The sequence below is a fragment of the Aptenodytes patagonicus genome, chromosome 18, assembly GCF_965638725.1.
Source record: "Aptenodytes patagonicus chromosome 18, bAptPat1.pri.cur, whole genome shotgun sequence".
NCBI classification, from domain to species: domain Eukaryota; kingdom Metazoa; phylum Chordata; class Aves; order Sphenisciformes; family Spheniscidae; genus Aptenodytes; species Aptenodytes patagonicus.
Window position 1 is genome coordinate 11412567 of NC_134966.1, and position 24393 is coordinate 11436959.

A 24393-nucleotide genomic window follows, 5' to 3' on the forward strand; every position below is an offset into this window, starting at 1 on the left:
CTGTCTCCTGCATAAATCTTTTGGTCTGCACCCTTTTGCCAGGCCAAAAGCACAGACGTTAGTAAGAAGTCACTTTTCATCCAACAAATGCGTCCATTTTCATGGAAGAAGCAGTCTTCTGCATCTCTTCTTTTTCCTATTTATTTCTGGCATGGTCTCACCAAATGACCACAAACAGCCCTTTAACTGAACGGCCAGCAGTCTCAGCCTTCTCAGACGTTGACACCACCACAGCGCAGGGTGAATTTAAAACCTATATATCTTGACCAAATCATTTTTTGTTTCTTAGGAAACCCCTTGTCTCTTCTTATCGGCTTCAGGTCACCCACAGCTACTTCAAGCAGCTGTATTCTCCTTGCAGTAACATTACAGCTTCATGATTCCACGAAAAAAAACTTCCCAGACAGACAAAGCTTTCAATACTGTCCATTTTGCTGCCACTTTTTCTAGCATTTGTACAGTTTTATTCCTTTCTCTGGCAGAAGACCATTTTCTTTATCGTGTCCATATTCATATCTGGTTAGATTGTTCACTGGTCCCTTACAGCATGTTGACCTGGCTCTGCAAGCTCTTATTCTCCATGTCTGTCTTCGTTTTTATGTTAGCGCTATAACTTATTTCCATATAGTGAATATATTATCAAAATGTTTGAACAATACAGAAGATTCTGCCTGAAGACAGGATGCAAGTGTCAGATGCAACTGTCACGGTCAGTTTTAGCTCAAAACGATTCTGAAAGCAGGTTGCTTTAAGAGGAAAACCAGTTTTTCTTCCCATGCAAACCTATTTTCTGCCCCAGGAACCTGAACAGTAATTTTAAAAAGTTCCAAGTAGTTAGATTTTAGGCCTAAATATATTTGCTACAACTTGAAAGATGTAATGCCCTGACTCCATTTCCATTGCTTACTTCATAGCTGTCCATGTAATTGTTCATGAAACAGTCAAGTACAGTAGTTTAAAAACTCAATTGCAAAAACTGATTCACAGAATCACCTTGCTTTTCTACTTGAAAGTATGTGGATTTCTGAAAACGTTCTGCAAGATTAACGCTTTTTATCGTCCATCAGTGTAACGTCTGCATAAGGAAATCCTGGCTTCTACACACACATATCTGAAGATCAAGACCAACTTTTGATAATTACATACAAAACATTTTTTGCTCTAACACACCTTTGGTCATACCTGTTTAGCATTTTTAACCACACAATAGCAGCCTTTCACCCCCACCCCCTCATTCAAACACACAAACAGTACTACTTTAGGTAGGAAGCATCATCTCAGCCTCATGGCAAACCTTGTGGAAAAGAGCTGCAATGGAAGAAATACTTATTCCAAACACAAACAGCAGTTCTCTACCGAGGATCAGCCATGTGATTATTAGTCTATGCTACACTTCAATGTAATAAGAGTGCTGTTCTACCGGTAATGGTGTTCCTCAGATAAATTAGCTTCTTTCAGCCTGATTGGGATGCGGATAATTCCACGGCACTTTTGAGAAGCAATACGGCATAATCCCAGAATCCCAATTAACATGCCATTCCCACTACATTTGATGTTTAAGGCGGTATACAAGAGGTATTGCTGAGTACAGTCAATAGCTGATATATTAACCTACAGAAATTGTGCTACCTATACCTCATCCTAGGCTCTGTAAAACACTAATGGTCATGAACTATTCAGATCACTTAAAAAAAAGTATTCTTCGAGTGTCCAAGAAATGAAAAAAACTTTATGTCGTTAATGTTCTTATGGCAGGTATTTTTGTTTCTTTTTTCAAGTGAACTGACATGTGGCCCTTATTAGATACCAAGGAGAGATATACAAGAACTAACGGGGGGGGGGGTGGGGGTGGGGGGGTGGGGAGGAAAAGCATGGAGTTGTTACACGTTGCAGCTTTTAAAACAGATTCTTTTCACAGTGTCAAAAAGCAGTATTTCTCCACTCCAGCTTTGCTCTAAAACTAACAACTGTTGTGGCTTATGTGATGCAAAATTTATGGAAGATGGATGATAATTTTTAGTTTTGAAGTGTTTAGCTTGTCTCAGTACATACACTGGTAAGTGCCCTTTAAAAATCCTAGGTATGACAGCATAAGAAATAGGTCATACTTGCACTCCAGGCACCGGCCTCTCACATTCCAGAGCTGCAATTTATTCTCATTTTGAACAGTTCTATGCAACGATCAGCTAACCCTGCCAAATCATTTAGGGTTTTATCTTTTCATAATGCATGTCGAGGTTAAAAACCCTGAGAGCTTTTAAGATAGCGTTGATTGGCAGCAGAAGTTTCTTGAAATAGTTTAGACAGGGCAAAAAAAGTGACACAAAAATACTTCATTTCAACTGTAGGGGTCTAGGGGTAAGATCAGAGAAAGATAATTTTAAGAGGTAAGTTTAAATTTAACTATATGGAGTGCTTTCAGTTATCCAGTGCTTTAAAAAAAAAAAAACAATCGGGTTATCTCACAGACTTGTCCTCTTTGCTCTTTCCTCCATCTGCCCAGACACAGAGAGGCCTCTAACTGTACAGCAGATGGTTTACTTGCAGCCCACAGCAACAGTCTTTCAAAAGGTGTTAGTCTTGAGTCTCCTAATCAGAGAGAAATTAAACAATTAACCCCATAATCCACAGTAGAGACACAGACAGAAACCTGAAGGAAGATTGCTATTCACAGAAAATATCAAGTAAGACTAAGAACGATGGCTGAAGACCTGCCAGGTTTTGCAATCCAACCCGCCATCCATCCATCTATCCATCGCCTTTCAGGGCATACCACCAGTTTAGGTAAAAGCCCAAACCAGCTCTTTGCTCCTCTCAGTCACGATCCCTACAAACGGCTGTTTTTAATTGCTTAATTGACACAGGTACTATCATTTCTTAAACTGAGCACAGCCTGAGGCAGCTTCCCTGCATCCAGTACCTGGCTTGCATCAGCTTGCTGACAGACCTTACTGTCTGTAGCAGCGCTACATGTGAATGAATCGAAGTCCACTGTTATGTCTTGAACGTTTCTTTCATTGGCATTGTCAAAGCTATTTTTACCGTGTAGCTGTTTAAGATGTTTCCTCAGAACGGGTTTATGCGCAAAAACCATGTCACAGTAGTTACACTTATGGGGCTTGTCCCCACTGTGCAGGTTGAGATGGTCCTGTAAGGAACATTTCTGAGAGAACGTTTTCCCACAGATCTTACATTGGAACGGTTTGATGCCTGCGTGCACTCTCATGTGCCGGTGGAGATTGCCTTTCTGAGTGAATGTCTTGCCACAGAGCAGACACATAAATAGTTTATGCATCTTTAAGTGATTAGCATAGTTTTCCAGATGCCGAAATACTCTTGTGCACTTTGGACACTGATGGTGCCACTGGAGGCCTTTGTCTATACCTCGGTTGTTAGGCCCAAACATATCTTTAGAGGCCAGAATGATGTTATCGCTGCCAGCATATGAAAGGGCATAGTTGTGGAGGTGGTTTTGCTCCATTTCACTTGCTCTGTTTTCAACAGTGGAGTTGATAAGAAAGTGTTGAGGCTCTGAGGAATGCAGTGCAGTTTGTTCAGAAGAAATAAACTGGTTCTGATCCTTCTTATTCCTAACTTCTGTTACCTCCCCAATGGACTCCACCTTGATGATCTGAATATCACTATCCTCCATGTCCATACTGTCTTCTGAAGGTTGAATACAAGGCGAATCTTGCTGCAGAGAGTCATCATCTCCTTGATGGTCCTTCAGCTCAGAGGAGTCACTTTGCTGTTCACACTCCTTGCTCTCCAACGGCTGCTTCGGTTTTATAAACTTCCAGAGGGCCTGCGTACATCGTTCAACAATGTGGCTCATCTGCAGAAAGCTCGCGGCCGTCAAGTAGTTTACCAGTTCCATTTCAGGAAACTCCAGAATGCCACTGTAACAGGATAGAAGCAGCTGCCTCCCCACTTCCGAACTCTGCAGTATAGAGATTTTTACATCTCTGGAGTCATTTAGTAAGAACTGATCTCTTAAAAAGGGAGAGCCAGCAGCAAATACAATTTTATGTCCATGAACTTCAACGTCATCTATATGGACCACGACATCACAAAATTTGTTTTCTTCCCTCAGTTTGTTCATTTTCTGTAACATCGAATCCCCATAATTGTCAAACTTGAAGTGAAGAATATCTGACCTTTCTGACATTTTGGCACACCTAAGGAAAAGCAGCAAGAAAAAAAAAACAAGTGAGAACTTTTTTGTTTTCCAGAATGCAAGTTAGAAGGGTCTAAAGTAATAATATAAAGTGTGTGTTTAAGCTGACGTTACGTTTTATGCTAGATAAATACTCAAGTCCATTACAAGTTGAAAGTCAAAAAAATCAAGTTTATACCTCGCCTTGCATTATCTTTACCTTTTTTTTATTTAATGCAGCTTGAATATAAAGTAGAGATGATATGACAGAAATTCTCCTGAAGCAGTATCCTAAAGAGTTAAGATGTTTTCCACACTACTCGTCTGGAACTTAAACGGAAACCATGGAAGTATTTTTAGCAGCCTTAGCTCTTGTTAAGCTTTGCTTCCACATTAAAACTCCTCAGAGATTTTGTCTTTACCAAATAATGATGTTCCTTTAAGCTTTTGGTTCTTGGTTTCCTTTAATGCCTAAATAGCTTTCATAACAAATTAATTCAAGGCGAGACAGAACCTGGCACCTGCCAGACATACAAACATCCCTCTTAACCTTCTGCATCTATCACGTACTGCTCATAAGAGTTACAGTCCAAGAACAACGGCTACAGTTCCTCTAGGACACCCCACAATTTGCAGGAATATTGACATAGGACACGTCTCATTGGAAGTAACTGTAATTTTGACAAGCCAGTCTTCTAGCAGGAAGGACTAGGCAAGTTTTGCGACATCTGCAGCACCGGGTTTAACGCATCGTTTTAGATTGTCTTTTAAGTTTTTTTGCAGGGGTTGGTTTGCTGTCTTTTTTTTTTAATCCAGAGATTAAAAAAAAGCAGAGACAGGAAAAAAGCTTCCGTATGGCCCCTCGTTATGTAAGTCATGCCTTCTAAGCTCCCTGTTTTGAATACCTGGGGAATGTAGGAAGTCTTTTTTCTTGTCGTCTTTGGAAGATCACTCCTCTAGGAAGTTTGTTCTTGTTTGTTAGTATTTGGAATGAAGAACAATGGATCTTCCATAAAACAAGCGTCAATCTTTTGTCTTTCAACAGTTCTTTTAAGAATTTATAAGACTACACTGATTCTCAATGAAACACTGTTCACGCAATCCTGCCAGAGAACTGGGATTGCAGGAAGTGAAGAAATCACAGGAGACTACATGATGCAAGATTTGGTGAGACAAAATAACAAAACAAAGCAAAACTTACACCTCACAACTCTTACAAACACCACATAAAGCTTGAAAGGAAGCTTTGAAGTTTCTAGATAAAAGCAGATACTGCTCTCCTGGGGCATGAAGCATCAGCTCAGTGTACACAACAGGAATGGAGTCATGCCTAGTGTAAATGAGTGAATACACAAGACAAGGGTTCAGAGAAGAACATTTTTAGAAGTATCTGTTGATTATCAGGGTTGTTTCAATTTGCTGATCAGACAGCATCCGGAGACGTGACCTCCTCACTACTCGAGCCCATCAAATATATATTCCAGTGTAAGGCATGCGAAAATTAGAAAAGGATTTCACAAGCCTTCAGAAACGAGGGGCCATGGAAAGTTCGGAAGCAGGGGTAGCATCATTCTGCAGTACAACCAGTTCTGCTGAATCTACTTTTTGTAGATTTTGTAGAGCCGCCACAGCCTCTTAGTCATCCTGTCTTCAGCGCTGCCTGACTCATTCCAATTTCTAGGGCAAAAGGTTTGATTTTATGCGGCAGTAGCCTTTGACAAATATAAACGGTAGCAGCAGATCATCATGAAGTATCTTCAGTGAATTTCAAGTATCATTGAACCATTTATTTTTGTGTTTCTGTTGGAAGTGATGAAGGAAGTCTACTTGTGAGCCTATTTTTTTCCACCTTGGGATACTACAATATGAATGCAGTTAAAGCGCCCACGCCAAGGTAACACTAACTAACTAACCAGACACAACTATTCCAGCCACTCAGCGTTCCTCGGGCAGATTACAAGAGTCACATCACGAGAAACTGAAAACAGAAGTGACTTGCCTCGACACCCGTTCAGTTTCCGCTACTACTGATCTCCGAGGGAAAAAAGCCACCCGATGAACCCCCAACCCTCTTTCTCGGGAGGGTGGCAGACCAAGCCTAACTTCTGGTTAGCCGCTACCCTCCAGAGCGAGCGGGGAGGGCAGGGCTCTCCGCAAAGCGCCTCCCCGCTGGAAGCAGGTGCTTCCTCGGCTTTCACCGACCGCAGACGGCCACCAGCTCCTGGACACGTTCTTCCCGACAACCGGGAGAATGAGGTTCCAGGACGGCTCAGCCGAGAGCCTGCGCAGCTCTTCAAAACAGTGCCCAAACGCGGAGTCCTCTTCAAAAGCAGAGGACACCGCCGTCTGCGCCCGCCCCGGCCCCGCCGCCCCGCTCCCCGGCCCCGCGGAAGGCAGGCAAGGGGCAGGTACCTGTAGCGCCGGGCCGCGTCCCCCCGCTGGCACCCGCGGCCGCTCCTACCGCAGCGCACGCCGCGGCCTCCGGCTACGGACCTAGAGAGGGGAGGAGAGCCGCCGTGAGCCGCCGCCCGGGCCTGGGGCCGGGCCGTCCCAGCGCCGGGCCGGGCCCGGCCGCCAGCCGCGCCCCCCGGGCGGCCCCGCGACCCGCCGCGCCCTCGGCCGGGCCGGGCCGCCCGCCGGACCCGGCCCGCGGCGGAGGCGGCGGCGGGGGGAGCGGGAGCCGCGGCTCGCTCCGGACCCCGCTCCGGGGCCGCCGCCCGCGCCCCGCCAGCCCACCGGGACCTACAGCCGCCGCCGCAGCCCAGGACGGCGACTCGGAACCGCATTGTTCGGCCGCCGGAAGCGCTCGCCCGCCCTCCGCCCCGCACCCGGAAGCGCCTGGCGGGGCGCCCGCCCCCTCCGCCCGGTCACGTGGTGGGCGGCAGCGGCGGCGGCCCAGGCCCGGCACCGGGAGGCGGCGGCGGCCGGGGTAGGTGGGGCTCGCGCTGCCGGCGGGGTCTCGTCCGCCCCGTCCCTCCGCCCTCGGGCTGCCCCTGTCCCGCTGGTGGCCCGGGCCCGCTCCCGGGGCGCCTGCCAGGTGCGTGCGGGCGCTGCCCCGCCGCCGCTCCCCGCCCCTAACCGGCGAGAGGCGTGCGGGAGCCGGGGGCCCTCCTGCGCCCCGTTACCGGCGTGTCCCTCCCCTGCCCCCCGGGCCGCGTCTCCCGGTGCGGTGCCCTCCCGCCCCCTGTCCCCTTCGCCCAGCGGGGGCCGCGGCCTCGGCGCGTAGCCGCCCGGCAGCAGGCGCGGGTGGCGGCGGGAGCGGGGCCGAGAGGCCGCCCCGGCTCGCACAGGGCCGGGCGCTGTCTCGTCCCCGGGCCGAGTCCCGGGGCAGGCGGGGGGCGCCGGGCTAGGCCCGTCCTCGCGAGCCCCCCCGGCTCCGGGGGGGACCCGCCTCGCTCCTCAAGCCCTTCCAGCCTCGAAACCCGCAAACGTTCCCGGCACCCGCCTGAGCGCGTACCGGAGGCGCCGGGTTTCGCTTCCGCGGCGGGGCCGTCCCGTCCCGGGCCGCGCTGGGCTCCTTTGGGACTGACGCTGCTTTACCGGCCGGGCGGCCGCTTTCCCCTCTCCGTGGCCTGGCTGTGTCGGTTGTCGCCTGTGGCCTCCAGATGGATCTTAAAATGTGGCGCTTCATCGCGTCCAGACATCTTTATTTGGTTTAGGTACCGTAACCTCGGTGTTTCTCTCGGTTTTTTTCCCATCCTGTTGGCAAGGACACGTTTGTCTCACTTAAAACGTCCCCAGAAGATAATTTTTAAGGGCTGATTGTGTCAGTTAGGGGTGAGAATTAAGTCTGAACAAAGAGACTGTGCTAAGTTGGGTTAAAAACATGCATCAGCAAAAATTAAGTGAAAACCGAACCGGTAGAAGTAGACTTTGTGGTTTTTGTCTGTGTAGTTTTGCCTGTTCAAGGCATTTCAGGGGAGAGGAGGAGAAGGAGAAAAAAATACTCGAGAGGTTTGGGGAGAGGGAAAAGGTCATGTTTATTTTTTAAATACAAGTTGGAAATCGAGTACTGCTTACCTGTATTGTTATACAGTATAGCTTGATGTGTATTCCCAATTTTATTCTACTTACAGGTTTTGTTAAAGCACAACTTGATGGGATTTCTGAGATTTTTGGCTACTTTATTAGAAAATGCGTAACTGCATGGACTTCCCCATTGCTGATTAAATTACAGAAACAGTGTATTCTTTTTAAAGGCCTCTACTTAACATTAAAAGGTCAAGGACCTGAGCAAACTTAGTTTTGTGTACACAGTAAGCAAATTAACAAATGGAGCTTGGCAGAGGGGTTTCCTTTCATTTTCCAAATCCAAGTGCAGACAGCTTTTAGTAGCATGGACCGAATGCAACTCTCCTTTTTTTCAGTTCTTTCACAGCGTATTTTTATTAAAGTGCTGTGTTTGTCTGGTAAGCATAACTCTCTGGTTCCGTCTGAATCCTAATGAGAGAGGAACTGCAGAAGTATACAGAGCATCCTCTTCAGAGTTTGTTTAGCCTCTGGCTGCACTGCCTTTATCCCAGCCTCCAGCCTGTGTTGTGTCCTGCATGTCCTGGCTCCCCCGTGCAGACAGTGCATGGATGTGCCTGATGCTGATGGAGTGTCAGCCGCGGAGCGTGGATGAACCAGCCGTTCATCGTTAATTCATTCCAGCGACATTCTTGTGATGGGCTAGCTAAGGCAGTGTCAGCATTTCTTTTATAAACCATGGTTTCCCAGGACCTGCCGCATGTTTCTGGGGCTGGAGAATTTGCTTATTACAAGAGCCTAAAAGTAGAGTTTTGTCCTCTGAGCAGATAGTTCAAATTAAGATTAAAAGCAAAATTATGTTGGCATTAACTATGAATCTGTTAAGGATTGTTGACAAAGATTGCATTAGCTAAAAACTTGTGTTTTGTCTCATTCCTGGTTTTGCATACAACGGCCAATGATTCACTCAGCTTCCCGAGATCTGCGCTTCTCCACTCTTGAGAAAGAGGAGGGGGGGGTGAAATTTGAGGCAGCATTATCTCCAAATAAATACAATTTTTTCTGGCTCTCGAGGTTAGTGGGAACATCTGTGGCTGTTGATGTGTTTTAAAATGAACAGAAAAGTTAGCACTGTAGTTGCTATTTTTTATCAATTACTCTCTTTAGTCATCCCAAATCTTTATTTTCACATGCAGTATTCCACCGGCTTTCTTGCTTCATTTTGAGCGCAGAATACTTCTCGTTGCTTTTGAGAATGTGTTTTGCACAGGGGAGGTGGGTAAAGATCAAACATATGATTGTGCAGACTAATCATGTGGTATGTGAGAAGAAAAAGGTTGCTAGTGCTTGATCTTTCTCGTATGTTTTTTTTTCCTCAAAGCTTCAATAAAATACAGGCGGTGTTGTATGTGCTCAGAAAGAGTCAGTCCACAGCTCCTTCCCCACGTGTCTGTCAGCATGACATCACTTTTGCTCTTACATTTCTTATGCTGCTCAGACTGAAACACCTGGCACGACCACCTGTAATGACGGTATTGTGCTGTAGCATTTTCCAGGCTTTTTTCAGGACTCACTGTGTATTTGTAAAACAGTAAGTGTACACTATGTGAAATGTGAAGGTTAAAAAAAAATCACAGGTGTCAAAGACTGTAAAGAGCTAAGAATCCTAAAGAATGCTGGCTTATTTGTCATAAAACAGCTTTGCAAAGTGCATTGTAAAGCTGCTGAACTCTGCTACAAATTCCACTTTTCACCCACACTAAGATGCTAATGTTGAAAACTAGGAAAGTAGAACTTTGTATGTTTAAATTGAACCGTACTGGATATTATTGTTGAGTTGTGCATAAAGCCAGAGGAACAGAAACAGAAAATATGTTCTTTTCAGTGAATCAGTTTGCATTGAATCAGTCACATCAGCGTCTTGGCTGCGTGCTACCTCCTTGTTTTCCATGTTTTTTACCATTATACTTAGTGTTTTTATATTTTAGGGGATAGAGGATATAGGTTTATTTTGCATGCCAAGCTTTCTGACTTTGCTGTTCAAGGTAGCTTCTTGAATTACAATATTCTTCAGTAATTTAGTTAATATTGCTGTATTGTTCTATATCTGGTGCATTCTTCATCGGATATACTGTAACTTTGTGGAATTGCTATAGGAACTGCAGCTGAAGTACAAAAGCTGAGAAAGATATGAATGGGGAAAAAAATCTCTTTTCCTCTCTAGTTTGCATACCTGTTCTCATGCTTATTCTCTTTTCTGCCCTAAAAACCCAGAACTTAAGTATATTTTGTATTGTATTCCCCTCTAAATTCAGTTAAAGGGTGCTACATCTGCTGTTGACTTAAAGGTGACTACTGTTTTAAACAGTCTAAGAAGTTCACAGCTGAAATGTTGATTTTTCTGCTCAGCCTCTGGCTTTTTGTGTGGCTGTGGCTGCTATAAACACTGGAAAATGGGCACCCCTTTGAAATGGAGTGAGACCAGCCATAGTTACAAGTGCCTTGCTTCACTTGTTGCGTGTGTCTCAAGGTGGCTTCAAGCCTCAGTCTCTTACAGTAATGTAAAATGGAAGGGTTTCTGGTTTTCTTTTTTTATATACTGTTTGCTTTAAGCTCTTTTAAATTAATTCTGGCAGTACTTAGAAGGAAAATTTTGATCACAAGTTGCAGGTCAGGTGCCAAATACTTGGGAGAGGATAGGAAAGTAAAGGATAAATATTTTATAAATCTATGTAACTAATCTTGGACTTTGATAGGTTTGTTTTCCAGTTGTTTGAGATTTTAGCATGGTGAACGGTGTCTTTGCTGTACCTTTGCATGTTACCTTGAATAGAGAGAGTAAGGTAGGTTGCTACTGTCGTTTGGTTGCTTTAAAGATAAACAAGAACATTTTTAAAAAGATAGCTTGAGTCTTGGACTCTCATTGTAGCATTGTATAACAACAGCAAGCGTAGAGCGAAGGTGAATTGAAAGCAGTGACCCAAGAGCCAGCCATGTTGCCTTTCTCATTTTGCAGCTTTTTCCAATGATCTTTTGTGTGAGGAGAGGCCAGGATAATAATTTAATTACACAGGTGAGCAAAGAAATAAGTTGTTAAAAATTTGCCTCTTAGTATGCGTTTTACCTAGACACTCTGTCTCCTGTAGAGGTGACACCTTCAGGCAAATACTACATGATTGTGGTGTAGTTTTGTGTCAGGAACTAAACTACGCTGAATTCAAAAGCTCATATTTTATTCATGTTGAAAAAAACCAAAGTCTTTCCTTGTAAGGGATGAGACATTGGTTTCTTCTGAGAAACATTAAAACTTGAGATCTGCACTTGGCTGGGCTCTTTTCTCCTACCTCCCTACACTGTGAGAACAGAAAGCTTCAGTTCTTAGACAAGTTGCAGGTATTACTAAAGAGCACTGTCACCACTGTTGTTTGTTCTTGCTTTTTGATTCCAGAGGAGTCAGAAGCCTGGCACACTTAATTGCTCTGCTGGTCTTTGATGTGTGCCCTTCTAGGCTGGCCCATATTTTAATGAGCTCGTAGGCTTTCTGTTGTTGATTCTGCCGTTGTGAGTTTTCTGATTCAGGTAAAATGATCCATACAGTAATCTGCATGGAACAAAGTGATAGCAAGGAACAGAGGAAATAAAATGCATGCAAAGCAAAGCATGGGAATATGGAAATTTTTGTTAACTTCAGGCAGTATTTTAGCATTTTTAGTATTTTAAGACTGTGCTTTTGTGCCTCGACTATTTGAGCATCAATCCAATGAACCTCTGTGGCTGACTCCAGCGTGGTTGGGTAATTGAGCCTTGCTTGCTGATACATCACTAATAAACAAAAGCTTCTTACAGTATTCTATGACATTGTCCCCTTTCCTGTGCTCTCTCATCTTGTGTAATTTCAGTAAGACTTTTGCTCAATGTAAGGTTGGCAAAGTTGGACTAATCAGGACCTTCTGCTGTTGCAATTCTGTATTGTGAAACTACTGTAGGGGTTCGGCTAAGCCAGCTGTGCTCCAGGCTCAAGTGTGCTGTCTGTTTACACCGTGCTACTAAAAAAAGGAGTATACAAAAGCACAGCATACTTTTTCTTTAGTTGAAGTTAATGTTGGTGAAAGGTGTCAGATTGAAAGACTTTGGAAGTATGTGAAATTAACACTTCAAGACAGACGCACTATACCAAAATAAATTGCTAAATTGATCCTTGCCTAGATGATCTTTACAGCTGCTTGTGATCAAAGTCTGCTCTTCTACTCATACTGTCTTAGCGTGGCAGATGAGTTTGCACTGTTTGAATTAAAACAGTAAAGCCAAAGGGATATTAAGTGTTCAAAGCTTATTTTTATTCTGTGTTTCAATATACTTGATTTAGTTATTTTCAGATGATCTGTGTATTATGTAGATGGTGCAATAAGGAACTTCTATAGAAATGTTTTAGTATGAATTCTGTAAACAAAAACATCTTTAAAAATGAGAACTCTGCCCTACCTTTAAGGTACCTGTGAGTAATACCAGATAGACACATACAATGGGTAAAACTCTTCAAAGTATCTAAATTTCTCAGCCAGTAATTCTCATTGAAAGTCAGTGGCCCTTAAAATGTTTTTTGAAAAGGATATCTAAATATTTACATGCTTTTGAAAATGAAACCCAATAATCATAGGTATATTGTTATTCATGAACAACCCACATCCGTTCTTCCTCTTGCGCGCTGCTTCAGTTGTCCAGTGAAACATGTTTCAGGACCATGAAGCGACTCGGTGGGGAAAGTAATCAGGTTAAAAATAACCCAGAGGAAAAAAAAAAAAAATGTTGTCCTCCTGGCAGATTTTCAAGTCATATTGGTGGCTGTGGAGAGAAGGGTATTGATAGAAATAAAAGCAGGCTTTGCTATTTTTGGTGCATTGTTCTTGGTTAAGCGAGGAATGCGATGAGCCGTGCTTGTGGATATGCCAGGTTTCTCCGTTGTTTGGCTGTTCTGTTGGAAGCCAGGTTGGGACAGCGCTCCACCGAATGGAAGGCAGAACTTGAGGCTGAAAAAGCACTTGGGTTTGGTCATGCTTGGGAGTATGTAAAGACCCGAGCCGTTGTGATAAGGGTATATTTGGGTTTCTGGGAAACTTAATCACGCGTTTTTATCACAGCAGTCTGTTTTGAGCCACGGATTCTGAGAATCTGTGCTGTAGAGTTCAAGGTGTGCAGCTGAACTTCACCTTTTGTTCCTTTCTTCAAATGCCGCTCAGTGCCAGTTCCAGCTTTTTAAAATCCTCTCTTGGCTCTGATTCTCAGTACTGATCCAGCCTACGCTGTTCTTCCTGCTTCTGGGAAGTCTTTTCTTTTATTGTTCCTTACAGTACAGAAGATTCAGCATAGATTCATAAAATGCTTTATGTCCCAAGGTTTTAGAGCATCCTTACCACAAAATATCAAGAGTTAGATCTAACTCTTGTTTTGGGGGAAAAGAATGTGACTGCAGCATACAGTGAGCTCTCATAGCTACAAAAGCAATTTTTGCATGAACATAGATGAAGGCAGACAGATTACCTGAAGAAAGTAAATGGATTTTATAGTTCTGGCCTTCATGTGAGTCCTTTGTCAGCAGGCATGGTGTATGTTCCAAGGGCCTGTTTTGTGCTACCTGTGGAAAATGGTGCCTGACATAATCATGAACTACTGCAAAAAGATTTATTAACTTCCCTTTTGTGAGCTATGGAAACCAGTGCTCTAATAGTAGCGTGCTTCTTAGCAAAATCAAAGCAGGACCATGAGTGTACGCTGACAGAAGAGTTGTAAATTGGTTATGCTGTCAGATGTGTTACTTTTTGTAACTAGTCAGCAGGTTTCTGAAAAGAAACATTTGAGCATTTTAGCATGAAGTTTTATATAAGTATTTTTATGATTTTTGTTTTTCAGGAGTTTATAACATATTTAATCTCATTCATGAATCGAACTTCCTTTTTAAGTCATGGATGACAAGGCTTCTGTTGGAAAAATCAGTGTCTCTTCAGACTCGGTATCCACTCTTAACAGTGAAGATTTTGTCTTGGTTTCCAGGCAAGGGGATGAAACACCATCTACAAATAATGGTAGTGATGATGAAAAAACAGGACTGAAGGTAAGAATCAATAACCTGAGTTTGTTCCCTATTCTTCTAAATCAAACTAACCATAGAGAGCTTAAAGAGGGACTTCTTTATTGTGGAAAACTTGACAGAAGGGAGAACTTATTCAAGAATTGATTTTGCCAGTAATTTCTGCATTACTTTTGCTGATGTCAGAGGTGATAATTAGGTTTTGAGTAAGAGCTCTCCATCACTACCTGTGGGTTTTTTTCCCACTTTGCAGAATCTTTCATGAAGTGATTAGGATGAAACAGACTGACTGTCAAGAACTTGGAACTGTGATTTTATCACAGCTTTCAGATAGAAAGCAATATTAACATACACTTGATTTGACCATATCTGTTAATTCAAACATATATTAAAGTTTTCCCCAATGTGAAATGTTCTCTTTAAGAAATGTAGAAGTGTAGTTATAACTAACAACTTGGCATGAATCTGAGAATATAAGCCTATGTGGTAGGCTTGTGTGAATTGGAAGGGCATTGACATCTTCTCACTTTTAAAAGTACTGTTCTGAAAAGAGACCCTTGTCACTCTTTTTTCTTTTTTTTCTTTTTTTTTTTTGCTACTTAAAGAAAATCTTTCATCCCAATTTGTATTTCAGCAGTCTTTAAGCAAAGTGACACAAGCAAGGTGGTCACTCCAAATTCTGTCATTTTAATGTGTTGAGAACTGGATCTTTCCTAGAGTAAGTCAAGTTAGTGTGTTCTTTGTGGGAGATGGAAAGAGAGATTCCACCATCGCAAGAGACTAAAGTCGACAGTCACATCTGTGTCTTCAAAATAATGTCTTTAAAGATGATAAGAAATCACACGTTCTGCCTGTTGGACTGGGTGTTCCTCTCTTCCTTAGCAGCCGTTGTTACAGAGACTTTATTGAACATTTCTTGATGCTTTTGCTCATCTTGCTTTTACCTCCCAACTGCTTGCTTTGTTTTTCTTGCATTGCTTTGAGTCCTGGACAAGACATGCCATTATAGCAGCTATTTTCTTTTACGTAGGACTTCAAGCTGATTCTGTTAGTTAAGAGTCTCAAGATCTTACTTTTGCTTAATCTGGCAAAAATGGTCACTTATATTTTATTGCTATTGCAGAAGACTGCCACTTCACATCATAGGATAGTCTAAAAAAATTGGAATTTTTCTTGAACAATCAGCCTGGTGTTCTATAAAACCCACTGAAAGACTGTAACCTCATGCTTGTCTTTCTAGATGCTGCAAATACCAGCAGCTATAAATACTTAAGAATTCAGAATAGTCTCCATAGTGGTGCTTACCTTGAGAATGCTTATGTGGTAGCGTATGTGATTAGCTCCCAAAGTTGTGATGCATCATTTGAGACACCAGGAGACAGACATGGTCAACCAGATTTTCCATTCCATCCTGTTATTCCCAAAGAAAGTTTGGAAACATGAAATGCCGTAGTCTGCAACACTTCTTGCTCCACGTGGGAGCTATTTGTATTGCTGGTCTACTGATTGTACCACTGCTGTCTTGCAGTGTTTGTATGACACGCTATATCTTGTTTAGTACAATCAAAGAAATTGAAGAGACTTGTATATGAAGTCATCTTCATAAAGCTTGCAAATATTTCAGAGAAGAATATGCTTAATGACTTTCAAACCAACTCCTGAAATGTACTTAAATTTTCCTCATGTGTTTACTTCCGAAGTGGTTTATAAAATGCTGGCTACGGGTATGCTGTTTCTCTTGATGAGGAAAGAAGAACATTAGCACTGCTGCCTCCTGATCATCAACAATTGTAAAATAAAGTTATGCTGCTCCCTGATTTGGCACTGAATGTCACAGAGCTTTGCAGGTCTTAAAGATAAGCTTCTTTATGAATTTGGTGCCAAGACTGAGCACAATCCTTGAACAAAGTGATTCACCTTGAGCCTTTCAGTATTCCGGCGTTTGAGAGTATGTGCTATTTGGTTATTGGCTGCAATCTGGGTGATTAATGGAAATGTTGTACCTTAGATAAGCAGTCAGTGCGCAGTCTAAATTCTCCCATACAGGGATCTTCCTGTTACCCTCCTTCCTTCTGCTTAAGGAGGTGAAAATTTTTAACAGAGGAAGTGGGAAGACTTTTTAGCTGTTCTTAGGGACAGAAATTGTCTTTTGGTATTGCTCTACAAGAAAAGAGACATACTACCCTAGAAATATGGCTTTGTTCTTGGTATCTTTTTTTTTCAGCTTGCAAATAGTCATTCAGTAGCCAGTTTTACTGTATTATTAAAGTTTTTATTGTGTGCATGGATAAGTGGAGTTGTCAAGGTTGTCAGAGGTATGTTAAAAGTACTGTCACTGTGCTATCTAAAAGTGTTTTAGTAGTATATGGAAAATTAATATTAACAGTACATGTGAACTGAGGTTTTGTATTTCATATGAACAAACGAGTTTTTTCACGGAGAAGCAATTGCTTTGGTACTTAGAACTAAGTTAATTTGTTTGTATATGTCAAAACCCATTTGCTTTGATGTGCCCACTAAGAAAAGCAGAAAATAAGTTCAGGTTCGTATTTGAGCAGGTGTCATTTTCTGGTGTTCTGTTTCGTTAGAAAACAGTTTGAGGATCTTTCATTTGCTAAGCGCAGTCTGAGGATGGTGCTAGAAGTTTAGGCTTGTGTTTGCTGAATGTGATAGGCTGTGAAATTTGTACATCAAACCTAAGGCACTCATTTCAAATTTGTTGATATGTTGTAGTTTTAAGTAATAGTGCTGTGGACTGAATTAATGCACATTTTTATTTTTGTTCTTTCTCAAGTCCAGACAGAGAAATATTTCTTCTGAATACAATCAGAGACCATATTTTTCTTCAGTCGGTCATAATTCATAAATGTTTTTTTGCTTTTTGTCTATGCTGAAATACTTGGTTCAATTTAAAAAGGGGTTGTCAGTGATTGTTTTCCAGAAATATAATTTGCTAGCTGTCTCTGCTTTCCGGTGTTGTTTCTGTGTCTGCTTTTGCCCACTGCCAGTGGAGTGAACTGGATTTATGAAAGCCTTGTTTCTGGAGCACGCTGTAGAACAGGAGGAGTTCTTGAACTACACGGTACAACGAGACCTCTCACAGCAGAGGCCAGCAGCACATGCATCGGGAGAAAGGAATAAACTACAGTTCTAATAAATCTGTGTTGCTGTAAAGGAAGTTCGCTACATCCTATTTAAAGGTTAAGTAAAATTAGTTTTCAGTTTTGTGAGAAATGGAGAAAACAATGATTAGGGTGAATGGTTCCTTTCCTCTATCTCAAGCAAACCTACATGAAGCATTTATGAGGTACACCTTGTTTATCCTTCCCTTCTGCCCTTAGTTCAGCTGCACTCTGTCGTGCTGCCTCTTACTGGTTTTCTGGGTTGCAGCAAAGTTTCAAGCATGTTTACATCTTAATGTGCACTGTTCCCATGATGTGGTGAATTTATACGGTTGCATAAGAGACTTTGGTTGACATGAAGTTAGCTTTAATTTGTATTTTAGGCCTCGTTTCTCGGGCAGCTGGCTTGTTGCACTTGACTGTTGTACTGGGCTATGAGAACAGCAGAGCTCCTCCAGTTCAAAACTATATTTACTGTGTCTTTTAGAATTCTTTTTTGAGGGTAGTCTGGGCTGAGAAGGAAGGCTTTCTTGGAGGGATTCTTTTAAATTACTTTTTAAATGAAGATTTTGATGATGAGGTTTTAGAGTATTTAGGAGACAGATTTTTTTTTCTCTTTTTATGTGCTTATTTCCTGTCACACTGTAAACAACTTGGACTCCTGTTTTACCTGTCACTACTATTTTTAGGAACTTTTATTTTCAAGATCATGTTTTATAGGGCAGTATCTAGATATAAGTTATTGATACTGATTATTTTACCAAATACAGTAGATCACCGTTCAGACTTTTTTGGCTTGTAATCTTGATGGAATAGAACACTTTTCATGTGCTTTTTATGTTAATACCATTACAACGTTTAATTCTCACTGGATATAAATTCCTCACCTTCCTTTCCCAAACCCAAACTGAAGTCTGTTTAATCACTGTGAGCAAAAGCATATGAGATGCAGGTTTTTGCCAGAATGAATTTTAACTTCAAGTTTCATAGAAAACAGGTCCTGTAAACTAGAAGTTACTTTAGGTTTTTTAATATGTAGGCTTTAACAGGGTGGGCAGGACATTATAGTTGATTCATTATATTTTGTTGCAAAACATATAAACTGTGTGAAGTAACATGGTGCATCTTCCATCATCATCATCTTTCTGACGAATGCCTGCAAAGACCTGAGTAGTAAACTTGATACTTAAAAGGATTATGCCTTCGATGACCACATGCTTTTGCAAGATTTTTCATTGCTTCCATGATGGATCATGCAAATGAATACTAAAATTATTGGGAGGAAAATGCAAATCTGTGGATTCCTGTAACTAGTTACAGGTTACTGATACTTCTGTGGATGTACAGCTGAGTAAGGCAGTTACTCTGTCCTGCTCCTGGCAGATGATCCCGGATAGCACATGAATGTATTTTAATCCATACTAAAAAATTACTTTCTGTTTGAGCTTGAGTTTCAAGAGCATAAACATCTCACAGAATTTGTTGTTGTTGTTTAGATTCTGTAGTAAAACAGTCACTAGGTTATTACTTTTTTTTTATGTCCCTCCTGCCTCTAGGATCTTGTGTGCTTGTTGTTTTTTTCATTACCTGTGAATTTCATTTTTTGCCTACTTTCTTCTGCAGAACAGGGATCTGGGACTTTTCTTCTCTTAAAGTAATTGTATTCTGCTCTATTCTAGAGTAATTCCTGGTCAGAAGTTTCTGTTCTTTGTTAATATTCTTGTATATTAAATAGTTATTTTTCACCAGAAAACTAATAACGCAGTTTACACTTTTAATGCAATGTAGTTAAGAGGCTGCAGATACTGATAATTGTTTGGAGATTGTGGGTCTGAGTGTGAAAGAGAAGACAGTAGGTAAACTTCATGTTTCTTCCTTTTCCCTCTGAACTGAGAAGTTTGTCTTTGGGGATGCGATGGAAATGACCATATGTCAGAATTCTGACTTGGCTGAGAAACCTCTAATCTCGCTGTAATTATTCCTGAGACACGCCTGGTGGAAATGCACGTACAAATATTTAAGTGACGTCTGATGTTTTTGCTCATAGTATATTTAATTCATTGCAAGGCTTATCTGTGTGCATGAAGGTGTTCTGTTATCTGTTCCAGTGTTATTTCAGCAATCTTAACTGGACTTCAGGTTGATTTATTTACTGTTAAAATGTGAGAACCTTGGCCATTGCTTCAGGTACTTTAAAGATAATTCAATTTTCTACTATGAGGTGCTAGTTTTGAGGCAGATGGAATTTGCTTCAATACTGAGATTGTGTTATGGGCAGATTTCTGTCTGCTCTGTATTCTTTCTCCTGTTTTTAACCACTTCCTTTCTTTACTATCTTATTTTACAGATCTAAAAAAAAAGAAAATTTTCTTTAATAAGACTTCATTTACATTCTTTTTAAGAACTTGGGGTAGTTGCACAATTTGGATTTTATTAGCTTGTCTGTAGTGTCTTAAGTCAGTAAGCTTACAGAGACGTCAGGATATAGAAATGCATATCTGCTTATAGGGTTGAGTTTTGGTGCCAACAATAATAACCAGCAGCAGCTGAAATGGTGGAACCAAGTACCTTTCTCTGACTGCCATCTGGTAAAATACTTCTGTAAACTCCATTTCCGTGCTTAATTTCTAAACTGTGTAAAGCATCAGCCACTTCCCTATTAATTGCAGAGGAATAGACAAAGAGTTTCCTTAGATACAGTATCTAAGAGTTTGCCGAAACTAATGTCTTCGTTCTCTTTCTAGCTTAGGACCTAATTTTGTACCATTTAGGTTGCTTCATGCTTTCATGTTGACTTCAATGAGTGCAAAGTCAGGCTGTAGATGAGTGTTAGGAAATAAAACAATGCTACCTCTTCTCCTCAGCATGATGGCATAATCCTGTTCCAGATTCTTCTCTTCCTGTGAAACCTTGCTGTCTTACCCATGAACCACGTAGCATATTTAATTATGTTTGGCCCTTTCTGGTACTATTCTGAGAATTATTATAGACCATTGTGTTGTGGACATCTGTAAGTTTCTTCTGTCGTAAGCTAGTCTTTGTAGTTGGTGATTAAAGACTAGTTTAAAAGTAATCTCACTTTTTCCAGTGCTAGGAAATTCCTGCTTTGAGCTTGTTGATTTGTTAAAGCAGGGAGGATATAATCCATACTGGTGAGCATTTGCACATTGCAGTTTGTGTTTACGGTTGTAACTAGGTTAAATTTGTTAAATGCTGCTTTGGTTGGCAGAAAAAGCCATATGAACAAACCTGTGCCTGAGGGGTATTTTTCTTTCATTTGAACAGTCTTTTTTTGTGTCCCAACTCTGTTTGTGGCTCCTAGATTGTGGGGAATGGAAGCGAACAGCAGCTGCAGAGGGAGCTTGAAGACGTGCTGATGGACCCACCCATGGAAGATCAGTCAAGTGACCGGGACCATGGAGAAGAAGTTAGAACTGATGGAGATGGGGAAGACCCTGTTGTCCTTGAAGCTTCAGCATCCTCTACCATTAACCCAGTGTCGGTGGCAGGACTCCAGAAACCAGAAATGAGTTTGCCAGTGAAACCATCCCAGGGAGGTTAGAAAAAAAAAATGGGGAATGCCTGGTGGTATCTTATGAGCTAGCTTTTTGTGGGGAAGGGAAGGAGAATTTAGGTACAGGTGTGGCCACCAACCTTTCCCCATTTCTCCCATTATAATCACCTAGTGCAGTAAATGCCCGGTTATGTGATGCAAGAGTTAACATGCTGAACTGGCCTCTCTTCTGAAAACACTTGCTATACAAGCCTTGAGATGTGTGCAGACATATTATGCTTACTTGCCTGGCTGTATAAAATATTAGCCTGTTTAGCTCATGTATGCATCTTAGTGCTGTAATGAAAATTGGTGCGCTCATTTAAAAGAAGCCGTCTGAGTGAACTGGTTGTAGACTTGGGATAGCTGAGTTGCTCTCTGCCATCAATAACTCACTTTCAGGCAGGGTTTTCCTATAGTATTTTGGCCTGACCTGACTTTCTGTAATGTGTTTCTTGGTCGCTTTTGTCATTTAGTTAGTGATGAGTCAATCTCTGATAACTTACTTACGTATGCCTTGTCTTGCTTCTTACATTCAACTTTGTGTCTCACCCTAGACTGTGAGGATTTGAGCCCTTTTACACCTATGACAGATGAGGACAGCGTGGTGTTCAGCAAGCTCACCTACTTAGGCTGTGCCTCTGTGAACGCTCCCCGGAGTGAAGTGGAAGCCCTCAGAATGATGTCCATCTTACGAAGCCAGTGCCAGATTTCTTTAGATGTGACTCTGTCAGTGCCTAATGTCTCTGAAGGGACAGTGAGGTATGAAGCTCACTCAGGTGTACTCTGTGACCGTGTGCATTTAATCTTATTTCCTTTTAGCAAAGGAAACAAGCTACCACTTTACCTGGGAGGAAACATGAGCAACTTGGGATTTCGTTTAGTGGAAAAAGTGGGTTTTAAAGAGATCTGAGAAAAGTGATGCTTTGAATTTGTTTACCAAAGATGTTTTACGTCCAAGGACCAGTATGAAATATTATGATGATCCAAGGTGTCCCCAAAGCCATAGTGGGAGTGGTTATTAATGAACACTTTGGAAATAGCCTGGAAAGTATTTAGTTTGTAGGGCTGGAAAATGGCTGATACATGAGGCTTAACAGGGATGAGGCTATCCACTGCTGCATATTAGTGTAGCTTTTTGAAGGCTAAGCCCTGAAAACTGTGGGGAGATTATTGGTGGAAATGTCTGTTGCATTATGCTTTTTTTATGCTGTTCAATTTAAATACAATTATTCTGGTCAAGCTTTGCAGTAAATGACAGCCAGGAGCTAGTTTCTTTGTGACATACTTTCTCCATAGCTATGAAATTGTTAAAGCTTGCAAGTCAATATCTGGCTGGAATAATTCTTCTAAAGGTGCAAGCTTTGTTTTTTTTTTTTTTCCTGTCTCTTTTAACAGACTTTTAGATCCTCAGACAAACACAGAAATAGCAAATTATCCAATCTATAAAATCCTTTTCTGTGTACGAGGGCATGATGGAACCCCTGAAAGTGATTGCTTTGCTTTCACTGAAAGCCACTACAATGCAGAACTCTTCAGGATTCATGTCTTCCGATGTGAAATCCAAGAGGCTGTAAGTTGAATCTTTTTGTCAAATGATAATTATGTACATGTAAACATTATTACTGAAATGAAACTGAAGTATTTCAGGCACTTTAGAAGTAATGTAATTCATCACTTTTGGTTTTTTTTCTACCCCAAGTTAAATTACAGAAATGTCAGGTATGAAATAAGAATGCACGTTTAATAGTTTATCCTTTTAAGAAGTGTAGAAAACCAGTTCATTAGATGCTAAAACTGAATTATTTTCGTACAGTTACTTCTCATTCTATTCTCTAGTGAAAATTCAGGTAGGTTTCAACTGCTGCATTCTGTATGTCTGTAGTTTTCTGATCTTTCTTCGGTGCCGTCTAAATGCAGGTAAGCCGAATACTGTACAGCTTTGCCACTGCCTTCCGTCGTTCTGCCAAACAAACTCCGCTCTCAGCCATTGCCACCCCACAGACTCCAGACAGTGATATTTTCACCTTCTCCGTGTCACTGGAAATCAAAGAAGATGACGGGAAAGGTTATTTCAGGTATAGATTCTTCATTTCTGTGCATACAGCATCTGATTCTGTTGGAAAGTGAATGAATAGAGAGTGTGAGTCTGAGGTGATCCCTAAATTCTCTTTTTGAAAGTTTCCTATTCTAGTTTAAATGAATCCCAGACATAAATATTTTTGGGAGGTAAAACAGTGATGACCCTCTGGACTATTTCATCTTGGTCATTGAACTGAACCTGGTGCTACCTGCAAAGTGCTTTTTCTATTTTGTATTTTTCTTTTGTCTTCAAACCCTTTTCTATGCAATGCATTTTAAGTTGTGTTCAGCTGAATTGCTGCTGAAGCTGAAAATGCATTATTGTGACTGTGCTCTCATATCCAGAGTTGTGTGTGTTTTCGGCCAGGTTTTCAAAGGTGCTGAGGCTGTGTTAATACCACAGGAGGCATAAGGGTGCATATTTTTAATAAAGTCTCATGAAAGAAGGCAGAGAAAATTAGAAACTCAGAAAAAATCAATTTTTTAAATCATTTTGCTGATCCCAGAAAGATAAGTTACTCTCCAGAGAAGTATTCAGCCAAATCTGTTTGTCACAAGACACATTTACTTTTAATATCTAGTACAGGGCTCTTACTGCTTCATCAGCCGAGAGCTTGATGACCAAGATCTCAGACTTGTTTCCACATTGCTATTGCAGAACTAAATAAGGGTGTAGCTGTCCATAATGTGTTTTTTGTCTCCAGAGATCTGGCTCTGTATGCAACCCAGTGTCAGAAAACAACCATACAATCATGAATTTGTGATCAACAAGTGTCTAGAATTTAATGTAATAATATTATTTAAAACCCTTTCTTAAACAGTTGTTTACTTACAGTCATGGGAAAGATGTTTGTGTAGAGGCAGAAGGCTGAAATATTTAGGAACATAAAGACCACTTTGCATTTCAACTTTGGTCATTAGGTTTGCTTTTGCTCTGTGAATGGGATAAATTCAATTCAATCTTTCCTAAAAATGTTGAACAGAGAGAATTCTCTAGGGAAGTTTGAGAGCAGAATGTAATAGAAGAAATCGTACATGCTGGACCTTTTCTTCTTGACATGATAGTGCTTTGGTAGTTACTGGAGTTGCATAGTTCAAGCTGAAATCTTCCAGTGCTGCCCAGGAAAGGTAAATTTCTTCAATGACATTGCCTATGTAGACATGCTGTTATTTTCATCCTAGTAAAAATCCAGCTTTCCTTATTTCCTCCTTGTGATTGCAACTTTTCATTACATCATGCATTTTAAGAATATGAAGGATAAATCCTTCACCCTTACCCATTTCCCTGTGATTTCTTAGGATTGATCTCTGTGTTAGTTATTGAAAGCTGAAAAGAAGGCAGAATTCAAATTTGTTATCAAAGATCATCAATATTAGTTCTCCTTGGTTTTGCTACGATCTGTTTCATTAAAATACTCACCTGTTC

At 41.4% G+C, this 24393-nt stretch overlaps 2 protein-coding genes across 4 annotated transcripts in view; one reads left to right on the forward strand and one right to left on the reverse strand.

The window, feature by feature from the left end:
* Positions 1 to 1880: 1880 nt before the first annotated feature.
* Positions 1881 to 6942, reverse strand: ZBTB26 (zinc finger and BTB domain containing 26). Of its 2 annotated transcripts, XM_076355811.1 has the most exons (3): positions 6903 to 6931; positions 6569 to 6649; positions 1881 to 4178 (listed from the first exon to the last, which is right to left on the reverse strand). In XM_076355811.1, the coding sequence occupies exon 3, from the start codon at positions 4166 to 4168 to the stop codon at positions 2852 to 2854; it is 1317 nt and encodes a 438-aa protein (XP_076211926.1). In that variant the 5' UTR covers positions 4169 to 4178; positions 6569 to 6649; positions 6903 to 6931; the 3' UTR covers positions 1881 to 2851. The 2 variants fall into 2 exon arrangements, with proteins under 2 accessions (XP_076211926.1, XP_076211925.1); XM_076355810.1 differs by having other exon boundaries at positions 6569 to 6942.
* An 82-nt stretch (positions 6943 to 7024) lies between these two features.
* The window catches only part of RABGAP1 (RAB GTPase activating protein 1), a 75248-nt gene continuing 57879 nt past the window's right edge, over positions 7025 to 24393 (forward strand). The window contains exons 1-6 of one of the 2 annotated variants that reach the window (XM_076355757.1): positions 7025 to 7085; positions 14033 to 14234; positions 20655 to 20889; positions 21443 to 21647; positions 22284 to 22458; positions 22806 to 22963. In XM_076355757.1, the coding sequence (XP_076211872.1) occupies positions 14085 to 14234; positions 20655 to 20889; positions 21443 to 21647; positions 22284 to 22458; positions 22806 to 22963 (923 nt within the window). In that variant the 5' untranslated portion in view covers positions 7025 to 7085; positions 14033 to 14084. The remainder of the gene's footprint in view (positions 7086 to 14032; positions 14235 to 20654; positions 20890 to 21442; positions 21648 to 22283; positions 22459 to 22805; positions 22964 to 24393) is intronic. The other variant, XM_076355758.1, reaches the window with a different exon arrangement.